We start from the raw sequence: 25841 nt of genomic DNA, 5'->3' as shown, positions 1-25841 counted from the left end.
GAGAGAAAAGTATTTTATTAATGAATGTGGTATGTATTTTTGGTAAAATCTGAAATTAAAACAGCTCACTGTTTTTGTCCTGCTTGCTGTGGATGGCATTTAGGTGTGTTGTTTGGTGTGGTGACTCAATTTCCTGTAGCATAACTGGCAACTCCATATTGAGGCTTTTTTAGTAGGGATTAAAAGGTCAGCTACTGAATGTCTTAGAACATTTGGGGTTAAAATTCCTAAAAGTTAAGGTTTAATAATGATCCTAAAAAGCCTGTGGCTAGCCTTGTTGCCTATAAACTTAGGAATTTGGGAAGTAGTATTCTCAGCTTTTTTATACTAATATCAACAATAAGTCTATTTGAGTCAGAATTTTATGAAACAAACTTCTGGGCTAGTAATCATTCTAAATGGTATGTAGATGTGCTATTGTCTTTCTTTTTTCCCCCATCATCTAGATTTATACAGTGAATGCAGATTTTAGAATTTAAAATATGTGTACATACCGCCATTATGATGGTATCCAGATACTGACTGTCGAAATGACTAATCCATGATTTTGACATAAAGTGATATTCTGAAATAAGTTGTCCCTTTGGCAGTACTACTTTCTTACGCAAGTCCTGTATTTGAGTGCATAATGTCTTGAGGTACTGAAGCTTTCATGAATTACTTTTCCACTATCACAGTAAAAAAATAAACACTGAAATATAATGGGGAGTACCACATCTTGCAAGGTTCTAGGGTCGTATTTCTGAAAACTTTGGAGAAGCTGGTGAAAATGGGGAGAGGACCTTTGAGGCTCAGACTTTGGAATAGTTGGAATGAGGTAAAGAAGAACATGGAAAGCCAAGCAGAAGAGATGTAGAGAGAGGGAACTTCTGACTACAGAATGTAACTGGTGACTGGAAAGATGGCAGTGAACAGGTCCTAGACACAGTGGTTATGCATCTTTATTTAACCCACTGGATGTAACAACTAAAAGTGACCTAAATAAGTTCATTTCCTTTTAAAACTTTCTACATCCCCGTTTTATATAGTAGAGGAACGGAAACAGTAAAAACAGAACAAAACCTTATGATAGTAGGTAATACTCATAGTAGTAGACGTATTACCATCACAACTAGGTAATGCTGTACTTGCATATGGAAGAAACTAATGAAATGATATATAGATGAACATGTTGTATTATGTTTAGAGGCTTAATTCTTGCGTGGGATTCCATGGGACTTTCTATAGTATGCCTGTGTAGTGTTTCAGTTTTTATAACAAGTATGTAATATTTTTTATATTATAATCAGGGGAAGGCTACACAGATAGAATATTTACTTAATATAAATACTACTTAAAGTTACATTTATGGTTATTCTATTCGATAGGAGAAAATGTTCCAATTGTATACTTTAATTCACCTCTCAAGGTCTAGATTATTTGTTCACTAAATTATATATTTACAGAGATTGGTGTGGAAAAACAGAAGTAGAATAAGAGAGGCAAATTTTAACCTAGTGTTCTCAAGTGAATAACAAGCAATTCAAGAATCCTTGATAACAATGAGCCACGTGGCACATGTAACAAACAATTTGAAAGTTATTCTAACTTTCACAAATTTTCCATAAAATCTTATCTGGGAAATCCCAAGAACCTGAGAGTCAGACCATGAAATGCTTGGTTGTGCCACTGATCATAAAGAGTCTAAATGACAAGGGCACACGTTCTTCAATACCTGTAGTTTCCAAGATAAAGGAAGTGATCTCACTGACTTTACGTAAGCTTATTGTCAATGTATTCTTTCTAATTGACAATAACAAAGTTTTGTATGATGGACTCTTGGGAGTTTGGATTTTCCCCTACTGAAAGGTTTGCTTATCCGCAGGCTAATGTAGTGAAACCCTCTGCACTTGATTCATTTATTTAGAGTGCCCTTGTTCCCTAGGGCCAGATTTTGTAAATAGACCGCTTCTCTATGATGCCTTTGGATACGGACTTTTCATTTTCTCACGTTTGCCTTTCTGTGCGTGATGGATAGAAACACTTCCAGACTTTGCCCCTTTGGTCAAGACCATCCTTGACTTTAATTTGCAATTCCACACTCGGAGGGAGCATGTATGCAGGACATGTGTAAACTGCCCACACCGTAGGATGCCTTCACGTAGCTATTCCTTTGAGATGCCTCTCAATTTCGAGTGTGAAAATACAGCATCTTGTCAAATCTGTGGATTCTAAAGCATTCCGACCACGTAGCATTGTGTATGTTTATTTGCTTATTTATGTCCACCCCAAAATGTAGAAGTCTGTAACTTAGCAGGGTTTGGGCTGGGTACTAATAAGAGTCTGGTCTTAATAGAAATGTTTTTATTCCCACAGCCACCCTGCCCCCTTGAAGAAGGTAAAGCCTAACCCTCAAATATCAAAGCTTCAAAACCCCTAAAACCCAAACCCACAGAAACGGTTGCTCGGGTCCTCAATAACCTTGTGTGTGCCGCCTGTCGGACAACCTTGCAGGAAGCAGCTAGTGGCGGAGATAATGGGGCTCGGGCGGTCGGAACCGCCCGTAGGGGCAGCGGCTCCGCGGGGCGCGCGGGGTCCCTGCGGGACAGGTGCGCGGCCGTGCGCGCGTGCGCGCCTGGTCCCGCCTGAGCCCCGCAGCGCGCGCGACCCCGGACGGCGGGCGGGCGGCCGGCGCTCCACGCCGGGTTTTCCTCTGCTCCCCTCACGCCGCCCCACAGCCGCCCCACAGACACACACGCTCGCGCCCGCGCCTCCCGGGCTCCGCTTCAAAGCGAGCCGCGCCGGGTGCGCGGGGTGATGCGGCGCGGCGGCGGGGCTGGACGCGGCTGGGGGCCGGGCCGGCTTAGGCCACTCGGAATCTCTCCGTGAGGAGTTGAGGAGGGGCCGCAGCCGCGAGGGGCGTGAGGGGGCTGTTCCCGGAAAGCCGCGGCGATGGAGCCGCGCTGCGCCCGCCGCCCGAGGACTTGAGAAAGAAAACAGGAAACGTGGTGGCCGCGCACCCGGCCGGGCTGATTCATTCGCTGCGAGCGCCGCGCAGGAGGCTCGCCAGGCGGGGCGGGCGCGGGGACGCGGCCGGGGGCCCGGGACCAAGGAGATCGGGCGGTGGACCAGGCGCTCCCTCCACCGGGCGGGCTCCGAGGCGCGCTTGCCACCCCCTGCGCCATCCTCAAGGACGGGGACTCCGGCCCGCCGCGCCGTCTAAAAGTCACATCGTGTTTTCTCCGTGTCTGCGTATGAAAGTTGACTGGCCACACTTTGCGCTCCCTCCCTGGACGCTGAGCTGAGACGCCAAGCTGGAGAGACTGTGCTTTCCTGAGGCCGGCCGCCCCGCCAGCAGAGCCTTGGCCCCCCTCGCGGTGCCCGGCTCGACAATATGAAGGAGCAGCCCTCATGTGCGGGCACCGAGCATCCGAGCATGGCGGGGTATGGCAGGATGGCCCCCTTTGAACTCGCTGGTGGCCCCGTGAAGCGCTTGAGAACTGAGTCTCCTTTTCCCTATCTCTTCGCAGAGGAGGCCTACCAGAAACTGGCCAGCGAGACCCTGGAGGAGCTGGACTGGTGTCTGGACCAGCTAGAGACCCTGCAGACCCGGCACTCTGTCAGTGAGATGGCCTCCAACAAGGTAAGCCCCTGCCCTGAGCTCACATGTGCCCCTAGGCTGTGGATCCCCTTGCCTGGCGAAGCCACCAGCACCCCCATGACCCCGGGGGAAGACATGTCACACTGCGTGTTGACTGTTCCGCACCCTTGGAAGAAGGGTCCTGATTCTGTGCCGTCCTTCTCTTACATTCACGCCAGATAAACATTTTGCAAAAGTAACTTTGATGTAGTTTGATTGCAGTATTCCCTGGACACAGTGCATTTTCCTTTTTTTTTTTTTTTTTGGTTGGGGGGTCTCCTAAGTGACATTTTGCCCTTGCAAAAGAAACCCAGCGCGGTCCGTTCAAGTTGCACGTTTAAGGGTATTTTGGGCATTGCTAGTTGGAAATAAGAGTTGCTGGAGGTCAGTGCCATCTCTTGGATGTTACCACTTGCGTACCTCACTCAGACTTAGAACTGAGTCCAGTGAACTTGGACCTTAACCTTCATTTATCTAGATGTCAGGGTACCCTGTACGAACATGGCCTGTGTGCCCACAAGAAGCATCTACAAAGTCAGAAGGTTCATTGTGGTCATTACCTTAGTTTCTATGAGTCTTAGAGAGAAAGTCCAGTTTTCTGAGGTCATTTAGTTACAGTGATGCTTCAATGGAGCATTTGTGCCTATGTGCCAAAGGGCTGGTCTTCTTGGTTAATGGAGTTTTGAGGGCTGAGAAGTAACCTTCAGCCTGAGTCAACCTTAAAGCAAGGCAGAGTGTTGTCAGTTTTGCTCTATGTATTTTTTGGAATTTCTGTTCTTTTTGTCTCTATGTAAGGAAATAATTGGGATGATGTATGTTTTTAATGACTATTTGGCTGAAGGGATGAAAAAGGAGGCATGTGCATGTTGGATGCAGATGGCTGAAGGATTCAGCCAGTCCGGACTGGTAACTTTCTGTGGCAATTGGTAACACTTGGCCTCTTAAAAAAAAATAGGTAAGTATTTTTGGCCACCTATTTACAAGGTCAGGAAGGTTATGCCATTCTCCTGTTTATCTGCATGCACATGTCTTTCAAGCAGTGATGCTTTTTTTAAAAAAGCTAAATGTAGTTTTTATCCCACCTGTTTTTTTCCAGGCAGTTTTTTAAAATGGCAAAGCATTTCAGCCACTTGATTGTCTTGTCTGCTAACAATGCTTATGTGGGTAGCATTGTTAATGAAAAGTTGACTTAAGATAAAACAAAAGGGACCTTCCCCAAGCCCTCCTCACCCCCAGTCATTGCCTGCAGGCACTAAGCAACTAGTGAGCACACTCACCTACCCATATGCACACTGGTGAGCCAATCTATTCTGTTTGGTTTATTTGTTAGATTGTTTGGGTCATTTGGGTCTCATTTCTAAATATGGTACGGTTCCTCATCAAAATTATCAGTCATTGCTCTCCTACTCCCTGCTCTGCTGGCTTCGGGTGCCATTGTCCTCACTTGGCTAACAAGTTCTTAGTTCATTGATTAATTTTATAAAATATAGTTTTTTAATAATTCAGTTCATATTAGCCCTTGACATATGCTGAATATTTCCAGACTCCTAATTGCTGATTTGGAACCATTCTGTATTGAGCCTACTTTCTTAATTCTCTCCTCTGATTAATTCGGTGTAGTAAGAAGAATGGGACCTAAAGACATCTAACGAGATGTCTAAGCCTTTGCTAATGTTTTCAAGATGATTTGACAGTACTTTTTCAGTGAAATAAACCTGAGCAACTGCAATTACTTTCTCAAAGTCTATGCTCTTCATGTTGAGACCTACATTAAAATTTAAAAATGAACATGAAATCTAATAATGACTTCAACTGTCAAGTACTTAATTTATCCGTTCTTTAAGGTGAAGCAAAAATAAAACTGTAGGTCAAACAATTGCTCTTTTTTTTAAAGGCACCAAATAAGATTTTTTTTTTTTTAATCTTCATTGTGCAGGCCCACAAGTTATACTTTCACTTAATTTCCAGTGACTTGACACTTACTCTTAACATTAAGAATTTCAGCTGAACTGAAGCTGAAGTTGCTTAAACTTCTAATGCCTACGCCATTCAATTTTTAACCCATTTCTAAATGAGTGCTAAGCTCATGTGATTTTTTTATAGATGAAAAGGATTAGTGTAGAAGGCAAAAAGCTCTTGGTAAAGGTTGTAAAGTTACCCTTCTGCTTGATAACAAGGGCACAGATAAGTCACATTCACTTGAGCTGTAAACTGAGTTGAAGCAGCTGATCCGAAGTTCCCTGTGAGTGATGCCGAACCTAAGTCTAAAGAGGAAATGTGACAGCTTACATCATGCATCCATAGTAGGAATAACTCTAAAACATCGCTTTTTGATTATTAGCTTAATTACCATCCATTCTTTTTGTGTACTTCTTTTATTGCTTTAAGTTATTCACTTTTTGCTTTTGAAAAATCATGGCTTTTCTGTTTTCTTCTCGCAAGGTTTTTTTTTGTTTTGTTTTTTAAGTGTACCATAATAGGTTAAAATGACAAGATAAAAATACTAGTAAAAGATAAGGATTTTTGAGTGATAGTAGAAAAACTTATTATGGAGGTGATTTGGGGTATTAGGAAAAAAAATTGATCCCTGAAAATCATTTACCAAAATGGGTTAATATTATTTAAAGTTTATTTAAATCTTAATAAAAGGAATCTAAACTCTTAGTAGTTTTTAAGTGATACTCTAGAAGCATCCACTTGTATTTCCTGATTGGCATTGTCATGTGTATAATGCTTATTGATGGTATTTGGGGCAGGAGAATTGAATTTGTGGCCAAGACTAGCCCTGGCTGTAGGATGCTTGTACCAAGTGGAGTAAAAACTCCAGATGACATTTAATTTGAGTGCTTAAATCTACAGCACTTACCCTTCATAAGCTCATTAATCTGCCTGAGATTTGTACAGATTTCTTTAGAACCTCAGTTGAGGGAGGTTTGGGTTTGCCCCAAAGCTTTGGGGCAAACAGACCTGCAAGTTGAATCTTGGTTTTATTCCTTGCTGGCTGAGTTACATTAGAGAAATGACAGAATTTTTTAGCTTCAGTCTCCTTAGTTTAAGGTGTGAGTGATCTATTTTTCTTGAAAAGGCAATATAAGAGTTAAAATATATATATTTATATATATATATATATAATAGCTATCAAACAGTGTCTGGCAATAATAGTAGACAGACTTCATTGGCCACCTGCTTGGTTAAAATAAGTTTTTTGTTTTTACCGTTCAGTTGTTAAGTTATACCTGATATTGTAAATTTCATGGATTTTTATAATACAATTTTTAGATAACTGTCCTTAGTGCATATATCTGTATTATTAAAAAGTGATTTGGTTATAGTGTTTTTGATATAACATAGACATAAACATTTTAATTTCTTTTTTTTTAGAAGCTTTTTTTTTTTTAAGATTTATTTATTTATACAAGCACTGGGTACAGTCAGAAGCACGGGAGGGTGAGAGAATTCACCAGAGCTGGGAATAGAACAGGCAGACTGACGAAATACACTGCTGAGGGGAGCAGCAGGCGAGATAGGTGAGGTCTCCTTCACCATGTGGGTAGCTCCCTGGCTGGAGATTGAACTCCTGCTGCAGAGGCTGTGCTTCACAGCGCAGTGCTTAACCCCTTGTGCCACCAGGGAGGCCCGGAAACTACCATTCTTGAAGCGAAAATCTATCTTGAAATTAGGATTCAAGCATCCTTCTAAGAAACAAGGTTTTTCTTTAGTTCATTCCAGATGTGCATAGGGCAGCTTTGAAATATGGCCGTGAGTTCCTCATGGAATGAATTTTGTCTGTTTGGGTTTTAACAAACATCTTTATCATGTTCCTGTTACCTCTAAATTAAATTACTTTTCTGGTATGCTTTTTCTTAGTGTTACTAAGAAAATTTAAATTTATAGGATAATGGTAACTTTTGTTTGATAGTACAATAAACTATGTCTTTATTTTTTATTTAAAGAAAAGATCAAATAGTACCTTTCCCAAAGTTATGGATAAATGCAATAAACTTTTATCCCCCTGCAATAGCAAGAATGATAAATAATGCTTTTGTTTGACAAGATTCTTATAATAATCACATTGGTTGTACTTATTACTTCAGATACATATACAAAGGTGTCTTACTGTCTGCTCCCCCTGCTGCTTTTTAATAGTCAATGCATATATAACATATACTGGAGTTTCCTATGACTTCTGATACATTTTCTTCTGTGCAAAAAGGATTTTGGAATGAATATAGACTTCCTCAAAATGTCTAAATCTCAAGATAGTTCAACATATAGTTTGATGGTTTTGCCAGCACAAGATAACTCTTAGGTCAGAAATAACAAACTTTTGCTAAGAAGGAAGCTGAAATGAGTTGGAAAAGGCATTTTAATTTCATGGAGAGCAAATGGCAACAGTCATATTCTGACTCATTATAAGAGAATTAAAAGATAATTCACATGCCTGAAGACAAAGTTTTAAAAAAAAATTATCTTCTATAACTAGAAAATCATTGGTATTTTGAGTTTGGTATTTGCGTCTTCATCCATTTAATAAAAGTAGATTTGGCAAAGATTTATATACAGAATTTTAGATACATGTGTATTTACACTTAGTACCTTAAAGTTAATATGAAGGATTGAGAATGCCTGTTTTTAATGATACCTATTTAAAAATATAGTTTCTTTGCCTTTTATTGTTAAAAATCCACAGGAAGGAAACTGATTTAACAGAAATTTTTGTTTCATTGAATAGTAAAGCCTTCGACTTTCACTTAATAAAGCAGGATTAAAACAAATCTTAATTTGTCACTGTTGTCTTCAATTCAGTTCCTACTTAGTGACAATAAGCTTAAATATCCCTAATAGTTATCAAAAACCTTTTTATAAGTTTTTCTGCTAGTTTCTGAAACTTAATAGCACCAATTTACAAATTAATTATGGTAGGGGAAATCCAAAACAGATGTCAAAAACCCCTTCAACACCTACCCTAACAAAATTGGCATGTTACAAGTATACATCTCTCTTACATTCACTTAGGTACTAGTTTGTCTCACTTTCCATCATTGAAGAGTTAAAATAAAATTTTGAACAAATAATTTTAAATAACCAAAGAGATTTCTCCATTTTATGTAATTTGTGGGGAAAGGATTTCTGTAAATGAAAAAAAAAAAAAAATATGTAAACCAAAAAAAAAAAAAACTTCTAATTTTTGCATTTCAATAAGTTAGTCATTTGTTGAGACTTTGCTTCCAATGAGCGTGTTCTGATTAAATTTATAGGATAATGGTAACTTTTGTTTGATAGTACAATAAACTGTCTTTTTATTTTTTATTTAAAGAAAAGATCAAATAGTACCTTTCCCAAAGTTATGGATAAATGCAGTAAACTTTCATCCCCCTGCAATAGCAACATGATAAATAATGCTTTTGTGTGACTTAAGATTCTTACAATAATCACATTGGCTATACCTATTACTTCATATACATATACAGAAGTCACACATACATGGCAGATGTGAAATGCTGCTAATGCCTTGATTTAAGTTGATAAATAAAATACATAAAATCTATTTTTTTGTTTCAACAAAAAACCAGCCCTTTAAAACTACAAATTTCTTTCATAATGGCGTAGCTCCATCTGCTAAGGCAGAGCTACCTGTTGTGATAGTTTAATTGGCACTATTAGTCTAAGGTCTTTCCAGGAACAGAGAAGTAGGTAGCCCTTTATTTTACTATTCACAATGTCCTAATTTTTCTTTAAGATTTATTTATTTATACAAAAACCGGGGTACAGACCAGATGCATGGGAGGGTGAGAGGATTCACCAGAGCCAGAGCAGGGAACAGAACAGGCAGACTGACGAAATACACTGCTGAGGGAAGCAATGAGCATGGCAGTAGAGGTCTGCACGCCATGTGGAACCCTCGCCGGTGGCTGGGGATCAAACTGGCGCTGCAGAGGCTGTGGGCAGCTTCGCAACCCGGCGCACTCAACTACTGCGCCACCGGGTAGGCCCTCAGTACCCTAATTTTAAGGACATTTTAAGATGGCATTTTATTCACTAACAGACAAGGGGATAAGCCTTGATAATTTGCTTAACCAACAAACAATTCCACTGCATTCACTAGAAAATTAGTTGCATTGGCTTACCAAATGCAGTGATACTATATTATTCCTTACAATATAAAAACATAATATTTCTTAAAAGAAAAACAGGATCTTTCAATTCTGTAATAAATAATAGTTTAAATTAGTGTTGCTCAACCCTTCTTATTTCTATGTACATTCATATCTATTCCATGCTGAATGTTTTTGTTTAGAGCACCTGTTTTTCAAAAGTAAATACCTGCATAAAGTCATGGGTTTGATATCCTTGTTGTATTTTTGTCTAATATACATTAAAATTAACATGTAATAAAATGAGAAAACGTTCATCTGTGTGCCACCTTTAAAGTATGTTACTTATCACTCATGGATACCAGTCCTACTTTTGGGTGGCAGAAATAGTTCTAGAAGTTATTTTTGGTTAAAATGATATGTTTGTTTTAAAGAATCTGTGATTTTCCTTCTCTTCCGTGAATGGAATCTCCCCACTAGATGAGAAAATGCCAGATTTCATCAGCAGAAATATCATGTCATGAGACATTTCTCAGGAAGAATGATCTATGGATTTAGAGTACCCTCCTACCTGGCTTGGAGTCCCTCTCAACCTTTTACTAGATGAATATTGGACAGCTTACATTCTGTGATTTAATTTTCTTATCTGTCATATAGTTGCTATGATAATTTAATGAATTACAAGATAGGATTGTCTATATAGAGTCAGGAACATAGTAAGTGGGCCAGTAATTTAAGTCCTTTGTTTCCACCTAAACTGAAACATCATCTTTCCTATTTTGGTGGTGCTGGGGGGGTGGTTAGAGAAAGGCCACCTTGATATCTATGCTTCCAGTGAGCTTTTTAAGAGGAAATTATGACTTAATGATGTTGATGCTAACCAGAGAGAACTGTTGGGGTGTTTTATTCACCCTTCTCCTTACCTTATGTTTATTTGTAAATTTATAGTAGAGCCATCAGATTGGTCTAATGACATTTTATCAGAATGTCTACAATTTTCTGAGTTGTTTTTAGCTGAACATAAAACAGTGGAGAATAATCTAACCAGTTTTTCTATATGAATACATCCCTGTTACGCCTAAATGAGATTGAAAGTAACCCAGCTAGAGGTTTCTTACTAATTTTTAATTTTTTTAATGTTAACAAAAGTATATTAAGGACATGGTCTCTCAATGCAGCACTCAATTTGACCATCTGCTAGACACAAACATTACCTTGCTCTGTCAGTTGAGTGTGCCGAAAGCAGTGATACACACCTAGCACCCTCATCTTGGTTTATTAACCATTTTCTAAATCAAAGGAATCTGGACTCCTTGGAGAAATAACTGATTCTAGAAATGGGGCAGGAAAGGAGGCTGGAACATGTTGTAGTGACAACAAGGATGCAATACAAACTGAATCCCACATTGTTGAGAACATATCAGCTCTTTGGAATTGATGTTTCTGTGTCCTTTGGGTAAATACCTGAGCTCTTTTTTTTTTAAGATTTATTTATTTATACAAGCACTGGGTACAGTCAGAAGAGAACATATCAGAGGGACTTAAGATAAAACTAAAAGACCTCCCAATTACCAAAGCAGAAACTGTTTGATCAAGAAGATAAGCTACTATTGGATTATAACCCAATGTACAAAATAAATATCCATGAGTTCATAGTGATATAGTTTGTTGGATAAATAATTAAATAAAAGAAAATAAAATTCTGCCAGAGACTTCCAAATAATTTGTTGCTACTTTGCTCTCAAGGAAGGAGAGCATAACTCCCCACTTTTTAAGTATGGACTGTCCATATTAATTTCCTACCCAAAAGTGCAATATGGAAAGAAGGAAAAAGAATACCGGTAGAGTGGAGACACCTGACACGCTACCTCAGCCAGGTGATCTAAGTTAACATCAACAGTGACAAGTCACGTCATAACATGCCTTGATATGGTCAGATGAAATGGCACTTTATATCTCAAGTCTTCCTGCCAAAAACGTATAACCACACTCTAATCATGAGAAAAACATGAGAATTCCTAGTTGAGGGGCAGTTGTAAGACACCTAACCAGGACTCTGCAAAACTAACAAGCTTTTCAAAAACAAGGAATATCTGAGAAACTGTCATAGACAAGAGGAGCCTAAGGGGACGTGACAACTAAATTAATGGGTTATCCTGAATGGATCCTGTTGCAGAAAGAGATCATTAAGTTAAAACTAAGTAAATCAGAATAAAATGTGGGATTTAGTTAATAAGACACCAATCTTGGTTTAATAGTTTTGATAAATGTGCCATACCAATGTAAGATGTTAATAATAGGAGGAGTTGGGTTTGGGCATATGGGAACTCACAATTTTTCTGTACATCTGAAACTTTTCTAAATTAAAAAGTTTACTGAACAAATCTTAACCATTTGGTAAGGTCCATCTGGAATGCTGCTTCCTCTGTAAAGCCTTTTCTGTCTTCTCCTGTAACTCTCATCCCACGTCCTCTAATTGGTATGTCTCTATTGACTTTATTTTTTTATTTTTTTATAAATTTTATTTTTATATTCCCCATACAATTGCAACCCCCTTATTTTGACCCCAATCCCTCCCCTCCCCAGACCCCACCCCCCATAGAGTGTCTCTGGTTCATAGTTATTTGTTGATTTTGATGTTCACTTTCTTATAGTTATTCTTTTTCCTGGTCCCTTATTTAAGTTTCTAGATTCCTGCTATGAGTGAGACCATCCGGTATTTTTCTTCTTCTTTCTGGCTTATTTTGCTGAACATGATCCCTTCCAGCGCCATCCATGTTGCTGCAAATTGCATGTGTTTATCTTTTTTGAAAGCTGAGTAATATTCCATGGTGTATATGTACCACATCTTCTTGATCCAGTCATCTATTTTTGGGCATTTGGGTTGTTTCCAAAGCTTAACTATTGTAAACAGTGCTGCTATAAACATAGGGGTGCAGGTGCTCTTTGGAATTGATGTTTCTGTGTCCTTTGGGTAAATACCTGAGCTCTTTTTTTTTAAAAGATTTATTTACTTATACAAGCACTGGGTACAGTCAGAAGCGCGGGAAGATGAGAGAATCCACCAGAGCCAGAGCGGGGAGCAGAACAGGCAGACCGATGAAGTACACTGCTGAGGGGAGCAGCGGGCACGGTAGGAGAGGTCTGTGCACCATGTGGGACCCTTGCCAGATCAAACCAGTGCTGCAGAGGCTGCCGGCAGTTTCGCAGTCCAGCGCTCAACCACTGAGCCACAGGAGAGGCCCGTTTTCTTAACTCTTAACATAATATTTATTACTTTGTCTTCTTGTTACCACGTTGTACATGAGTTGTTACTCCTTTTTCCAATCCCCATAATACCCAACACAAGCCTTGTAGAGTAGGTGCTCAATAAATATTGGATGAGGTTTTGGCATTTCTTGAAATGCAGCTGCTGCCTTCAGTGCTGTGGAATCATTACTGATTAACCTCAAGAGTAACATTAATTTAATTCTTTTATAGGTAATAACTTCAATTTTACTATTTGTTAGATTCTTTGTAAAGGAGTTACTAAATGTTTGATCAAAGACTTGAATATCATTAAGTGAAAGGAATATAAATTAACCAAATGGAAATAGTCTGTTCCTGCCTACATTTACTTCTTTGGTAGTTTTGGTAGGGTTTCTCATCATCAGAATCTTAAAGCATCACAATTACTGTTAACCATTACCCAATTCAGCTTCAAGCTTTGTGTTAGAACTAAGAGATAGAAGTGATTGTCTAATTTAGCTAATCTGAGTTGGAAGATGAGGTTCAAACTTAGAATACCTCCTAGGTTAATTGGAAATCTCCTTAATACATATGTATTGCACTTTCCAGTATACCATCATCATTTTGGGTCATTTGTGTATCTTTTTTCTAAGCTTATATCCATAAATTATGGGTAATAGTTGCTTTTTTCATGTGTTGTGTCTGTTAATGAAATATGAGTCTGTTTCTCATAGCAGGTGGATTCAGTAACTTCAGATATTTAGTGAGTTTTCTGGCCACTAGTGAAAATTTTGATGATGCCTTCTGTGTAGCTTCTAACCCAAACCCAGTGAAAATCAATATATCATTTTGAAGATGTTCACATAAATTGGTATTGTATGCATTTCTCACTTGGATTGGTAGACTAAGAGTCTGTGCATTAGAGTTGATGCCTTAGAAGACAAGTGTTTTTCCTGTCACTTCCCATAAGCAGAATCTCAATTCTGCTTATGGACACTCACCTTTCAGAAATGTTGCAATAAATGAGCTCAGATTAGGCTCATTTCATTTAAATTCTAAAGTATACAGACAAAAACCATACAAGCTGTATTGATAGTCTTAAACTGTCTTCCCTCCTCTCTGCCTATTTTAGCAATAACATTCTTAGGGTTGCTCCAACTAAAAACGGTATATCTGGATACTGTCCCTGCTAACCTGGGAAGAAAAGATCTATTCATTGGCATTTGCCGGTTAGGTGTATTCCATGCAGTTTTACCCATCAACATCTCTGGTCTGCTGAACTATATTTCTATACAGGAAAGTGGTGTGCTGTGCAGAGCATAGCACCATAATAGGAACACCTCGTTCTGTCATAAACAGATCTGGAGAGTAGAAAGCACAGGTCTGAGAGGAATGTGTCTACAGCAACCAGGCAAAGATGAGGCTGCCATCGTGGAGTAACAACAGACTGACATCTGTCTACTTCATTTCAGAAAATAGCTGGCAGGTTAGAAGACTACTTTCCATTGTTGGCATAGCAGTGTTTTGGTTGCTTTGTTTTTGTTTTAGATCTAAATATAAATAAAGATATCTTAAATAATAGTTTCCAAAATATTTTGAAAGGATAGATCAAAGTTTACCTTTTGTTATTCTTTTAAAGAATTTTATCTGATCATTCCAACCCAAGCCCATAAGGGAGAAAGAATAGATATTTCACTCAGTGGGAAATTGGGAAAAAAAAATTTTTTTAAAGAATCATACAGAAAATAAGTTTCTTGTGCGTATATTTTAAACAATTATGAATTCTACAGAATTATAAAGAAAGGAGAGTTTCTTGGTAAGGTCACTGTTGTTTGTCTTTACATAAAGTTCAACTTTTAAAAAAGAAATACATTCTTCAACTAAGAAAGATTCTATTTAATTGTTGTTAGTTTTTCTTTAAACAAGAAAAATAATGAATTATAACTTAAATATTGATGGACTTTAAAAATTTAGAACAAGGATAAATGTTAAATTTGTAAAGGCTTTTACAATTTTTAATAAAGGAGTACTTTGGGAGTTATATGTGTGAGAGAGGGAGATTTCATTATTTTCAGTGAAGACTTATTTCACAAGAGTGATTAAAGAACTGCAAAGGATAAAAGAAAGTTATAATTCTATTAGAAGAGTATAGAAAAATAAAGGTAGATTTAGGAGAACTAAAATTTAAAAAAAAATATTTTTGGACAGCTTTGTCAAAACCTTTCATACATTAAGTGGTCAGTGGTTGTTTGCTGGCATGTTCCTTCCCTTTTTTTTTTTTTTTTTTTAAGTAAGCACTGATCCTCTGGTAATTCTTTGTTTTGAATATTTCAAGTCAGTTTCAAAAATATGTTCTGAATGAAACTAATTATCTTCGGTACAAATTTTGATTTTCTGTGTTATCTTAGTCTTATATTCTCAATATGGATGTCTTAGATCTCCATAAGGGTAATAATTATGTCAAGAAATCGTAGGCATATTTTACTAAAAATGGTCTTATTTCTTTACTACACATAAAGAAAAGACTAGTTCACTTTCCCCTGGAAGCTACTGTTTGTGTCTAACTCTACTTTTTTTGTACGGTGTTAATGGGCAGTAAAATGCCTAAAGGGTACAGAGTGGAAGAGACAAACAGACAAAGAGCGTATTTCACTACAGACAGAATTGTCATTCCCTGTAAAGGTGAAATCCCTTCTCTCAAAGGTAGACTTCCAAGGAGGAATTAGTTGTTGCCCTTTAGCCTTACTTTCAAGCATTTTAACATTTCCATTTGATACATCAGTGCAGTCTTTGACCACCACTAGTTGGGAAATGCCAATGTTTACCTTATTTTTGAATAAAAGGTGTAATCCTGATGTTTTTCTCACACTTCAAACCTTAAATTTCTAAACTTAGATCCCCAAATAATAAACTACATGCTAAAATATTTTGTCCCATTTTTAAAGATGAGAATTAGTTACTAGTTCCAGATCCATATATTTCTTAATAGGTATGAAAGTAATTATTTTTGTGAATATAAAGTCTGGAGGGAGGACAGGGAGATAGAAAAACAAGTGTTTGTTCTCAGGCCACATTTTCCAAACACCTCCATATATTTTTTATATTTATATATATTATATATATACACATTTAATGAACACTGGATTCCAAATTAATAATAGCAGTTTTAGCAAAACACAGTCCTGTAGTGTGACTTACTCTATCTTGTTCTCTGGGTTGTGTTGGGATGGAAGCAGAATGGAAGTATCTCCAGCTTCTAGGAAGAGTTTGATGGTGAGATAGCACAGTAGGGTGGGAGTCAATCTGGCAGGCAGGTAGTCAGCAGCACACAAACACTGGTCGAAGGGTAATGGAAGGGAAATGGGAATGGTGGGATGAGAAGATCAAGTGGTTAAGCAGATCTCAGATTCTAAGCTGGCAGGGATGGCTGGAGAGAATGTGGGTAGAATTGAATGGGATGAAGGTTAATTGATAGTGTGGAGGGTGGCAGCAGATAGAAAATATATAGGACTTAGGGAATGTGTAAGCAGATGTCAGGTTTTAAAACATAACCTGTTACTGGGAAGTTGCTTTGAGGTTTGTTTTCTTACTGGGAACAAAATGAGGAGAGAAGTTGGACTCATAATAGAGTAGGGAATGAAGATTGAAGGAAAGAGAGACAGAAAGACAGATGATATATTAGACGTGAGATGAGGAGGGGACAGTGGGAGAAGGAGGAATATTGAACTGAGCTGACCTGGCATCAGAGCTGTCCTTGGCTGAAAGCAGAATGACCAGTTACTGATCTTGACCTCTTTCCACTTAAGGTTCACATGGTGAAATCTGCTTGGAATGAACTTTCAGGACAGCCTTGAAGAAAGAAAGAAATCCCAGAAGGGTCAGCCAGAGGGTGTGAATGTTGAAGGGTGAACAGTCAGCTGTGGGGACGAAGGAGGGGGGAGAAATTCACTAGAGAGGGAGCTTTATAGACATATAGATTTATGAGGCTCAAGTCTTTTTTAGCACCAGTAGCTGGTGTCACCTCCTTCACCTGTTGCTTCCTTGAGTCATGGCCCAGTAGCAGCACGGGTAGCTTATCACATCCAACTGCTGGGCCATCCCCTAGGGAACTTTTTGCCTGGGAGTGAGGATATGAGACAGCAAGATATAAGTTGGAATGGGATTAAAAAAAAAAAAAACTGGGCCAAAATTAGTATAGTCCAATTCACTGCAGTATATTATTGTAAGCTATTATTAGATGTCAAGGGAAGTAAGTGGAATATACGAGGCGATGAAAGACGTGAACCTTTATGTGTTTCTGCTTTACATGTCCTAATTCCAGTGAGGTTAGCAATTCTACTTCTGGATATAAACCTACAACTAGAGTAGCGACCTTGGATCATTGCATTGCTTCAACCTCTCTGAACTTTTATTTTCTTTGTAAATCCATACTAACAAAATCTCTCTCAAAAATTTATGAGATTTAAATGAAAACTTCCATAAAGGACATAGTGCGGTGGGCCCACATAATAAGTCCTGTGGCCTGTCTTTAGTAGGAATGGGGATCAACACTATTTTTAAACTTAAAAGGTGAACTTTCTATGCTGCCGTATAGGTAACCCAATGCAAGTGGAACTTGAATCAACAGGCGTGGGCCACAAGAGTGCACAGAGTGTGCCTTTGAAATCCTGATACCCAGTCATGGTGATTTATGGGACCTCACTAGCTTGCATATGTGATGGCCTACTGAGTTTGTTTACTCTAGTTTTAGCTTGGTTACCTAGCACTCTGTGATAGCATATTTTTATTTATACTCTGACCACTCTATTATGATTACTTTGAAAGAATATGTTTGAAGGCATCCACAAAAGAAACTTTGTTAGAGTTTTAAGGGTCTCAGGTAGATCTTCCTTCCATTATTATAAATCAGTGCATTGTTTGTTCCTTGCTTTTCCCTCACCCTGAATGATCTCCAGGACCTAGCCAAATGATTTTTCTGATACTGTGAAATACTGAGATTATAATGAACGAAGGTGTCAAACATAAATCAATGTCAGGTTACTAGGTATCTCTTCTTGAGGGAAAGTAGAAACAAGACTTAAAAACAGACCCTTAAACATTTACAGATGTAAAATGCCAATTCGGCTGAGAAACAGAAGAGTGAATGAAATGACCTTGAATCTTGTCTCAGTCCATGAGGGATCTGACCCTGGCCATAGCCAGAGAGAGAAGAAATTCCCTAGCTGTGTAGTTGTTATAATTGTTGAAATGAGTCATTGAGGAGGTGACTGATCTTTTCCATTTTCCACTTGCTGCCAGCCACTTTACAGAAAAATCAAACTTGGTATGCTTAATAAGAACTGTTTATTTTTCTTTTTTAATTCCAAAAGTCCTTAGAGGGGGAAAGAGATTTGTGAGTTCAACCTGCTCACCTCCTTCACTTTGTAAATGAAGTAATAAGTACATGAGTTAAAGTGACCCAGAACAAAACAAGTCTGTGTTACTTTTGGCAATTTTTTTATCTTTTGGCAAATAATATTGTTTTGTTTTTAAACCCTCATTTCAGTCTATATTGACATCATCACTTTTGATTGAGATTTTTAGTTTGGTGTGTTTTTATTATTTGTGTTTGATTGCATCATGTACTATTTTCACTTAGGAAATAAATCATTAGGAGATACTGTTTTTTTGCATCTTTTGGCTTCAGGTAACCACAGTTCAATATTTTGGCTTTCACTAAGGGATTTTTTTTTTTTTTTTTTTTTTTTGCTTAGTTACTTCAGGACATATAGATCCAGATCCAGCGGTTTTTACGGGAAAATGAGATTTTTATGTGTGTTTACATTCAGAAAGATAGACGGATGGATGCATAGATGGGGACAGAGAAAGAGAGAGAGAGATTATAGATGGATAGACAGACAGACATAGAGACAAGTTGATACAAAAACATGTAAATTTAAACACTGAAAATATAACTAGCTATGTAAGCTAGTTGTGTATTAATTTCGTGATAGAATAACTTGTAGTGTTCCATCCTATAAAGGATACAGAGTGTGTCAACCCTAAGTGGGAAGTGTCTTAAAATGCTACTTAAGCTAGATCTTGAACATTGAGGATCCATTTAGGTCACTAATGAGGATCATATAGGTTGCTAATGAGGGAAAAGATGACATCCCAGGGGCTACAGGAAGGGGGATAGAATGGGACATGCTCATGAATTTAGTTTCATTGTGTATTTATTCCCAAGGATGGGAATAAAAAGAAAGGCAGGTGGAGAACTGCATGGGAAAGTGGATAGGATATAGAAGACTTTGAGCAGAGGGACCAAACCCGAGGAAAAGTAGGAAATTCTAAACCCAAGTACTAGGATGATAGTTACCCTGAACGGAAGCTGATATGAGGGTGTAAGCAGTAGGGTGTAACATAGGGCAGTTAAAAATTTTTAGACATGAAGCTGAGGTGAGATTTCATATCTAACTAGAACTGCCTATAGGTCTTCATAGTTAGGAATGTATTTCTAGTGAAAGGATAGGACTTTACCTGGTAGAGGTGAAGGTTATTATAGGTTATTGCAAAATGGGGAAAATAATAGTCCTCACAAGGTTGTTACTAGAAATAAATAATACAGTGCCAGAAATGTACTCAGTGCTCCATAGAAGATAATTAATAAATATTCTCTTTTATTATTTTTTTTACTCTGGGTCTTAGGGAAAGGCAATTTTGTGAATTATTAGAACTGGTGCTCTGGAAGCTGTGTAAAAGCCATCTGCTTGGTGTTTTCTTAGTATCCGAATGGAAGTTCATATGTTCTAATTCACTTGCTTGCTTCCATGGCAATGTGACAGCCCAAGTTGTAACTGCTCTTGTTTAGCTGTTGATCCCTGTGAGACCTGGAAGTAAATGGTTAATGATATTAACTATTCTTCTGTTTGTTGCAACTTCCATAATAAAATTTCTGAGCCTTGTTTAGTTTTTATTGCTGTGTCCACAATCAAATCCACTTTGCTGGGTTTAGAAAGAGTTTTCGAAGAATGTTAGCTCAATGCAAGCTAATTATCATTAGCTCAATCATTTATTTATTTGTTTGTTTGTTTATTTATTTATTTATTTATTTATTTATTTGGGGCGGGGGAAGATTTATTTATTTATTTATACAAGCACCAGGTACAGTCAGAAGCACAGGAGGGTGAGAGAATTCACCAGAGCCAGAGCGGGAAACAGAACAGTCAGACTGACAATACACTGCTGAGGGGAGCAGTGGGCTGCAGGAGAGGTCTGAGCTCAACCGCGCCGCCAGGGGAGGTCCATTAGCTCAATGTTTTAAACCTGCATTCATCCAGAGTAGAACAGACTTACATAACAATGCAAGAAATTCAGGAGAACCCCTTGCCACCTAATGTGTGTGATTGACTCCTGCTGTACCTCACAGGGCATTGGATTTAGATTTACACTTGGAAGGTCAAGTAAAGACAGAGTTTTGTTTTTGTTTTTGTTTCTGTAATTTTATTGGTTTTCCCTATCTATAGTCCCAGAAGGAAAATTTAGATTCTTCCATCTGTATGTGTTGGTTCATATATATGTGTATATATATATATATATATATATATATATATATATATATATATATATGAATGAGAGAGAGCGAGAGAGGTGTGTGCCCTGGAAGAACAAATGTCAAGGTGGTTAGTACCATTTTTTATTGAAGTGTGAAGAAAAATGAGTTGAATAATTTTTTAGTTGTGTTTTCAGTTCTAAATTCCTTATTAGGGAAAAACATAGCTACATCTTACTTCGTGGGCAGTTAGAACATTTTTTACACTTACTAATGAGTGGACAAAAGCAATCTAGGAAATTGTTTGAAAGCAATATTTTGAATAAAAATAATGGCTATGATATTGATGACAGCTATCTGGCCTTTTGCTGTAATTTAAGCATAACACTGTACACTACAATATGGCAGGACTTCTTTTTCCCTGCAGAATGGCAGCATGCATCTAATTTGAGATCCAGAGAAGAGAATAGAGAGAATGGGAAAGAGGAAATATTCTAGAAGCTTGGTGACTCCCCAGTAGGAAAATATTAAAAACAAAACAAAAAAACCCACATCCAGATATTTCCTACAGAAACCATAGAAATAAAAATAACTTAGCATAGAGAGAAGAGACAAGTATCTTAAAAGAAATAACAATTACAATCCTAGCTGTTTAATTTGTGGAAGAGTGCAAGGGTTTGTTTATGGGATTGGAAAAGATTAAACTAGCCTCTAGGATATGGTATTTTAAACTGTCTAATCTCTGCAGCATAAGAAAGTGTGTTAAAAGGAAGTTGAAGTGACTACCGCCCAGGTTTATTTACCGTCTGTCTGCACACACTACGTGAGTTCTTTCAGAGCAGGTGATCTTGTTCAGCAGCAGAACAGTAGCCAGCACATAGTTGGTGCTAGTTAAATATTTGCTGATTGAAAGAATTGCCATCTTATACTCACTGGCACCAGGCTTCATTTCCTTGGTCCCAAGTCACCTGTACAGCCGCACTTAGATTAGGAGATTGGAATTCCATCCTGATGTCTGCAGAAATGTCCTCCCATTTGTCAGCTCATTACACTGTGAGAAAATTATCCCTATTTCTATGATATCCCCATAAGCATTTTCAACTGGTATTAGTAATTCTAATTGTTTTCAGATAAATCAGACTATACTATTGGGTAGATATAATTGCAGGAATCTCACTGCAACTATTTTAATCAGATCGTTTTCCTTATGACAAGTTTTGTGTTTCTGGTAATTATAGAAATAATTTAATGAGCTCCTTGTATCTACTTAATGCACTACACTAAATTACTTTTGTTTATTCTGACTCTCCACACAACCCCGATACCTTAAATAACTTGCTGTGTATTATAGGGCTCATCAGAGGCCACTATATGAACTCAGGGAAGGCAATAGAAAGCTTAGGCGCTGTGTTTACCTCTCATAATTCTCATACTCTACTATTCTGTCACTCTTGCAAATGGAAAAAAGTCCCACTGTTGCACCACTTCTAAGTGTGTTTATAATTACCTTCAGTAACGTCAGCATTCCTAAAATGTTCAAAGGCATAGTTCTTTATTAAAAATATTGCCAACTATGAATGCTAGATTCTAATTTTGGTTATGTTGTGTGACCTTGTTTGGACTTTTACGTTACTAATTTGCTATGAAGAGGGTATTTTAAAAATAGATTATCTGTGATTCTGCTTCTATTGAGCTATTCTAAAAACATCTTAAAAATTTTTGATGAAACTGGCCTTGCCTAATGTAATGTCATTAGAATATTTGAAACCTTAAAAAACAACTTTAAAAAATAACCTCTGAAAGCTGACTATAGAACTAAACATCCAGTGGGGGAAGCAGGGTGTGGGGGGGGGAGGGGGGAAGCAGAAGGGAGCACAATGGGCTATGGTGGTAGACTGTGGGTGATACAGTGGTGATAACTTAGAAGGGGATCCTGTACTTCCAAAATATCAACAATTATGTGTGTTACCTCAATCTAAAAAATAATTTTAAAATATATTTGAAAGTAAATACAAATTCAAAACTCAACTGTCTGGCAGCTTACCTTATCTAGAATTCCTTGAAGAACTCAGGGGGGATGGGTCGATGTCCCTCAACAGTAAAATAAACTTCATATATTTAAAATTTTCTTGCACTTGATTCATTTATCTTCCTTATATATCCTCCTCCCAGTTGGTGCTTTCCCCAGGCCTCTCCATGTCAGCAGATGGCATAAACTTCCATCCAAGCCAAATATTGATCAGGCCAGAAGTCTCAGAGTTGATTCTTCTCTCTTCACTTACAGTGTTCTGTTCAAGTCTTGTCATCTCTTTTGTTCTATCTGCGTTTACCCTGTACAGACCATCCTCTACAGAGACAATATTTAAAATGTAAATCATATCATGTCACTTAGAACCTTCTAGTGGTATGCCACACCCTCTGGAAGGCTGACAAGAATCCTCATAACCTAGCCTTGACCTGCCCTTAATCTCATTCTGTATACCTATCCTCTCTCTTGCTACTTGAGTCCTCCAGCTCTTGTTCAAAATGCTTTGCCCTGAATCTTCAGGTTGGCTCTTTCTGGTCATTAGGGTGTCCGTTCATATTTCACCTTCTCACTGCAGCTTTTCCTGGTTATTTAATAGCCCGGCATCATGATAACATGTTACCCCTTTCTTTCGTTCACTGTGTTTGTCACTCACTTCTTTAATTTTTGCTCTTAGAGTCCAGATTTCAATGAACAGGGAATTCCTCTGTCTTGTTCATTACTATGTCCTCCACACTGACACATAGTAACTGTTTAATAAATATTTGTTGAGTGAAAACGTGAATAATCATTCTAAATTTGTTTATTATTTGATATGTAAAGCTCATTACTTTCTACAAGGATTTTTCTATGAAACCTTATATATGTGTTTTGCTTGTTGATAAATGTGAAGGAAGCAAAGAGTTCGGTAGTAGAGTAAGTCTGAGAAATGCTAGGATAAACAAAATAAAACAAGGTCATATATTATGATTCTTGGCAGAGCCTTTAATATGCTAATGTACAGTCTCCAAGCAAGTTAGCATTATGTCAAAAGTTTATTTGACACTGAATGTCTTCTTTGAAAATTATCTCATGGGACTACACTTTCTGGAAAATGCTGCCTCAGACAAAAAACACCATCATAATTCAAAGGGATAAATGTTCTCAGAAAAAAAGTAAAACCTATGAAAAAGTGACAGAAGGATTAAAAAAATATAACATGTGGGACTATTCAGTTTTCTAGAAGCAGCTCTTCCCACTTCACTGGATTTTTGTGTCACTAGCAGGCACAGTGCTTAGCCTACATGGACACATAATGAATGTTTGTAGACTGTTTAGTAATGAGTGAATAATGGTGGCCCATGCTCACCATTAACTAATTAAGGTCATTTTATATTTTGTGAGAAAGCAGGAAAATACCTAAAATATTTTAGGGAATTTTTCATCACGAGGAATTGAAGTAAAAACGATATTAGTACTTAGGAGAATAATTCGACTATTATATTGCCTGAATACTTTGAATAACTAGGCATTTACCATATTTTGTATTATTTGATGCTGATATAGACTATAGACGAACATGTACATATTTTCTAGGGATATGATGGTAGTCTCTTTGAAGGGTAAAAATCTTACTTTTTATTGTAATATGTCTGTGTTTGAGATTTTTGCTTTTCATTTCTCATTATGCAAAGTTAAGCAAACTTGATATTGGGCCTCCCTGGTGGCGCAGCGGTTGAGCGCTGGGTTGAGAAGCTGCCCGCGGCCTCTGCGGCGCCGGTTCTATCCCCGGCTGCTCCCCGGCCACCAGAGGAGGGTCCCACATGGCGCGCAGACCTCTCCTGCCGCCCGCTGCTCCCCCCAGCAGTGTACTTCGGTCCTTCTGCCTGCTCTGCTCCTCACTCTGGCTCTGGTGAATTTTCTCACCCTCCTGCACTTCTGACTGTACCCAGTGCATGTATAAACAAAACAAACAAACAAATAAATAAATAAATAAAAACAAAGTTAAGCAAACTTGAGATTAAAATAGATATCACCTCACATTTTTTATTTTTTCATTTATTTTTTATTATAAATTTTATTTTTATATTCCCCATACAATTGCAACCCCCTTATTTTGACCCCAATCCCTCCCCTCCCCGGACCCCACCCCCCATAGAGTGTCTCTGGTTCATAGTTGTTTGTTGATTTTGATGTTCACTTTCTTATAGTTATTCTTTTTCCTGGTCCCTTATTTAAGTTTTCTAGATTCCTGCTATGAGTGAGACCATCCGGTATTTTTCTTTTTCTTTCTGGCTTATTTTGCTGAGCATGATCCCTTCCAGCACCATCCATGTTGCTGCAAATTGCATGTGTTTATCTTTTTTGAATGCTGAGTAATATTCCATTCACCTCACATTTTTTAAATTCAGTTTTTGATGTGTGGTTTACATACAGTAAGATGTCCTCTTTTTAGGTATAGTTGAATGTGTTTTGACAAATATATGCAATTGGATAACTACCCCTATAATCTAGATATAGAGTATTTCCATCACTCAAAAAGTTTTCTCTTGCTCCTTTATAGTCATTTCTCTCCCTCTATTGCTCTCAGTTGCAACCTGTGTCCCAATAGTTTTCTTTTCCAGAATGTCATATGAATACTATCATGCAGTATACAGCCTTTTGTTAGGCTTCTTTTCACTTTATATACTGCTTTTGAGATTCATTCATTAATATTATACTGCATGTATTAGTAATTTATTCATGTATAGTAATTAGTCGCATGTTAGTAATTTGTTTCTTTTTATTGCTTTCTAGTATATCATTTTATTTATGTACCACAGTTTGTTTATCCATTCACCAGTTGAGAGACATCTGAGCTATTTCCTGGTTTTGACTGTTATGAGATTTTTCTGTAAACATTTGTACATAGGTCTTCGTACGGGCATATGTTTTCATTTCCCTTTAGTAAATATCTAGTAGTGGGATAGCTGGATCCTATATACAGTCAGTGCTCCTGTTAACTTTATAAGGAATGTCAGTTGCTATACCTTTTTTGCATTCCCAGCAATATAGGGGTGTACCATTTGCTCTGCATCCTGGCCAGTGTTTTGTATTCTTTCTGTTTCATTTTAGCTATTCTAGAGTGTGTGTTGGTATCACATTTTGCTTTTCATTTTCCTTTCTTCAGTGTCTAATGGTGTTGTACATCTTTTGGTGTGCTTATTGACCTTTTTGAGTTGTAAGAACTTTTTATAAATTTTTCAGTACAGGTCTTTATGAGATATGTGTTTTGCACATATTTTTATCCCAGTCTATGGCTTGTTCCATTTTCTTATCAGTTTCTTTTCAAAGAGAAATTTTTAGGAAGTCCAGTTATCTTTT

The 25841-nt window shown here is 37.8% G+C and overlaps 1 protein-coding gene across 6 annotated transcripts in view; it reads left to right on the top strand.

Moving 5' to 3' along the window:
- Nucleotides 1-25841, top strand: part of LOC119260262 (cAMP-specific 3',5'-cyclic phosphodiesterase 4D) — an 832289-nt gene that overhangs the window by 774798 nt on the left and 31650 nt on the right. For all 6 annotated transcript variants that reach the window (XM_054687942.1, XM_037529220.2, XM_054687944.1 and 3 more), the window contains exon 6: nucleotides 3510-3622. In XM_054687942.1, coding sequence (XP_054543917.1) covers nucleotides 3510-3622 — 113 coding nt within the window. The remainder of the gene's footprint in view (nucleotides 1-3509; nucleotides 3623-25841) is intronic.

This window comes from Talpa occidentalis, unplaced genomic scaffold (genome assembly GCF_014898055.3).
Source record: "Talpa occidentalis isolate TD23 unplaced genomic scaffold, MPIMG_talOcc4v2.1 talOcc4.6, whole genome shotgun sequence".
NCBI lineage: Eukaryota > Metazoa > Chordata > Mammalia > Eulipotyphla > Talpidae > Talpa > Talpa occidentalis.
This window is presented reverse-complemented; position numbering and strand designations above follow the sequence as displayed.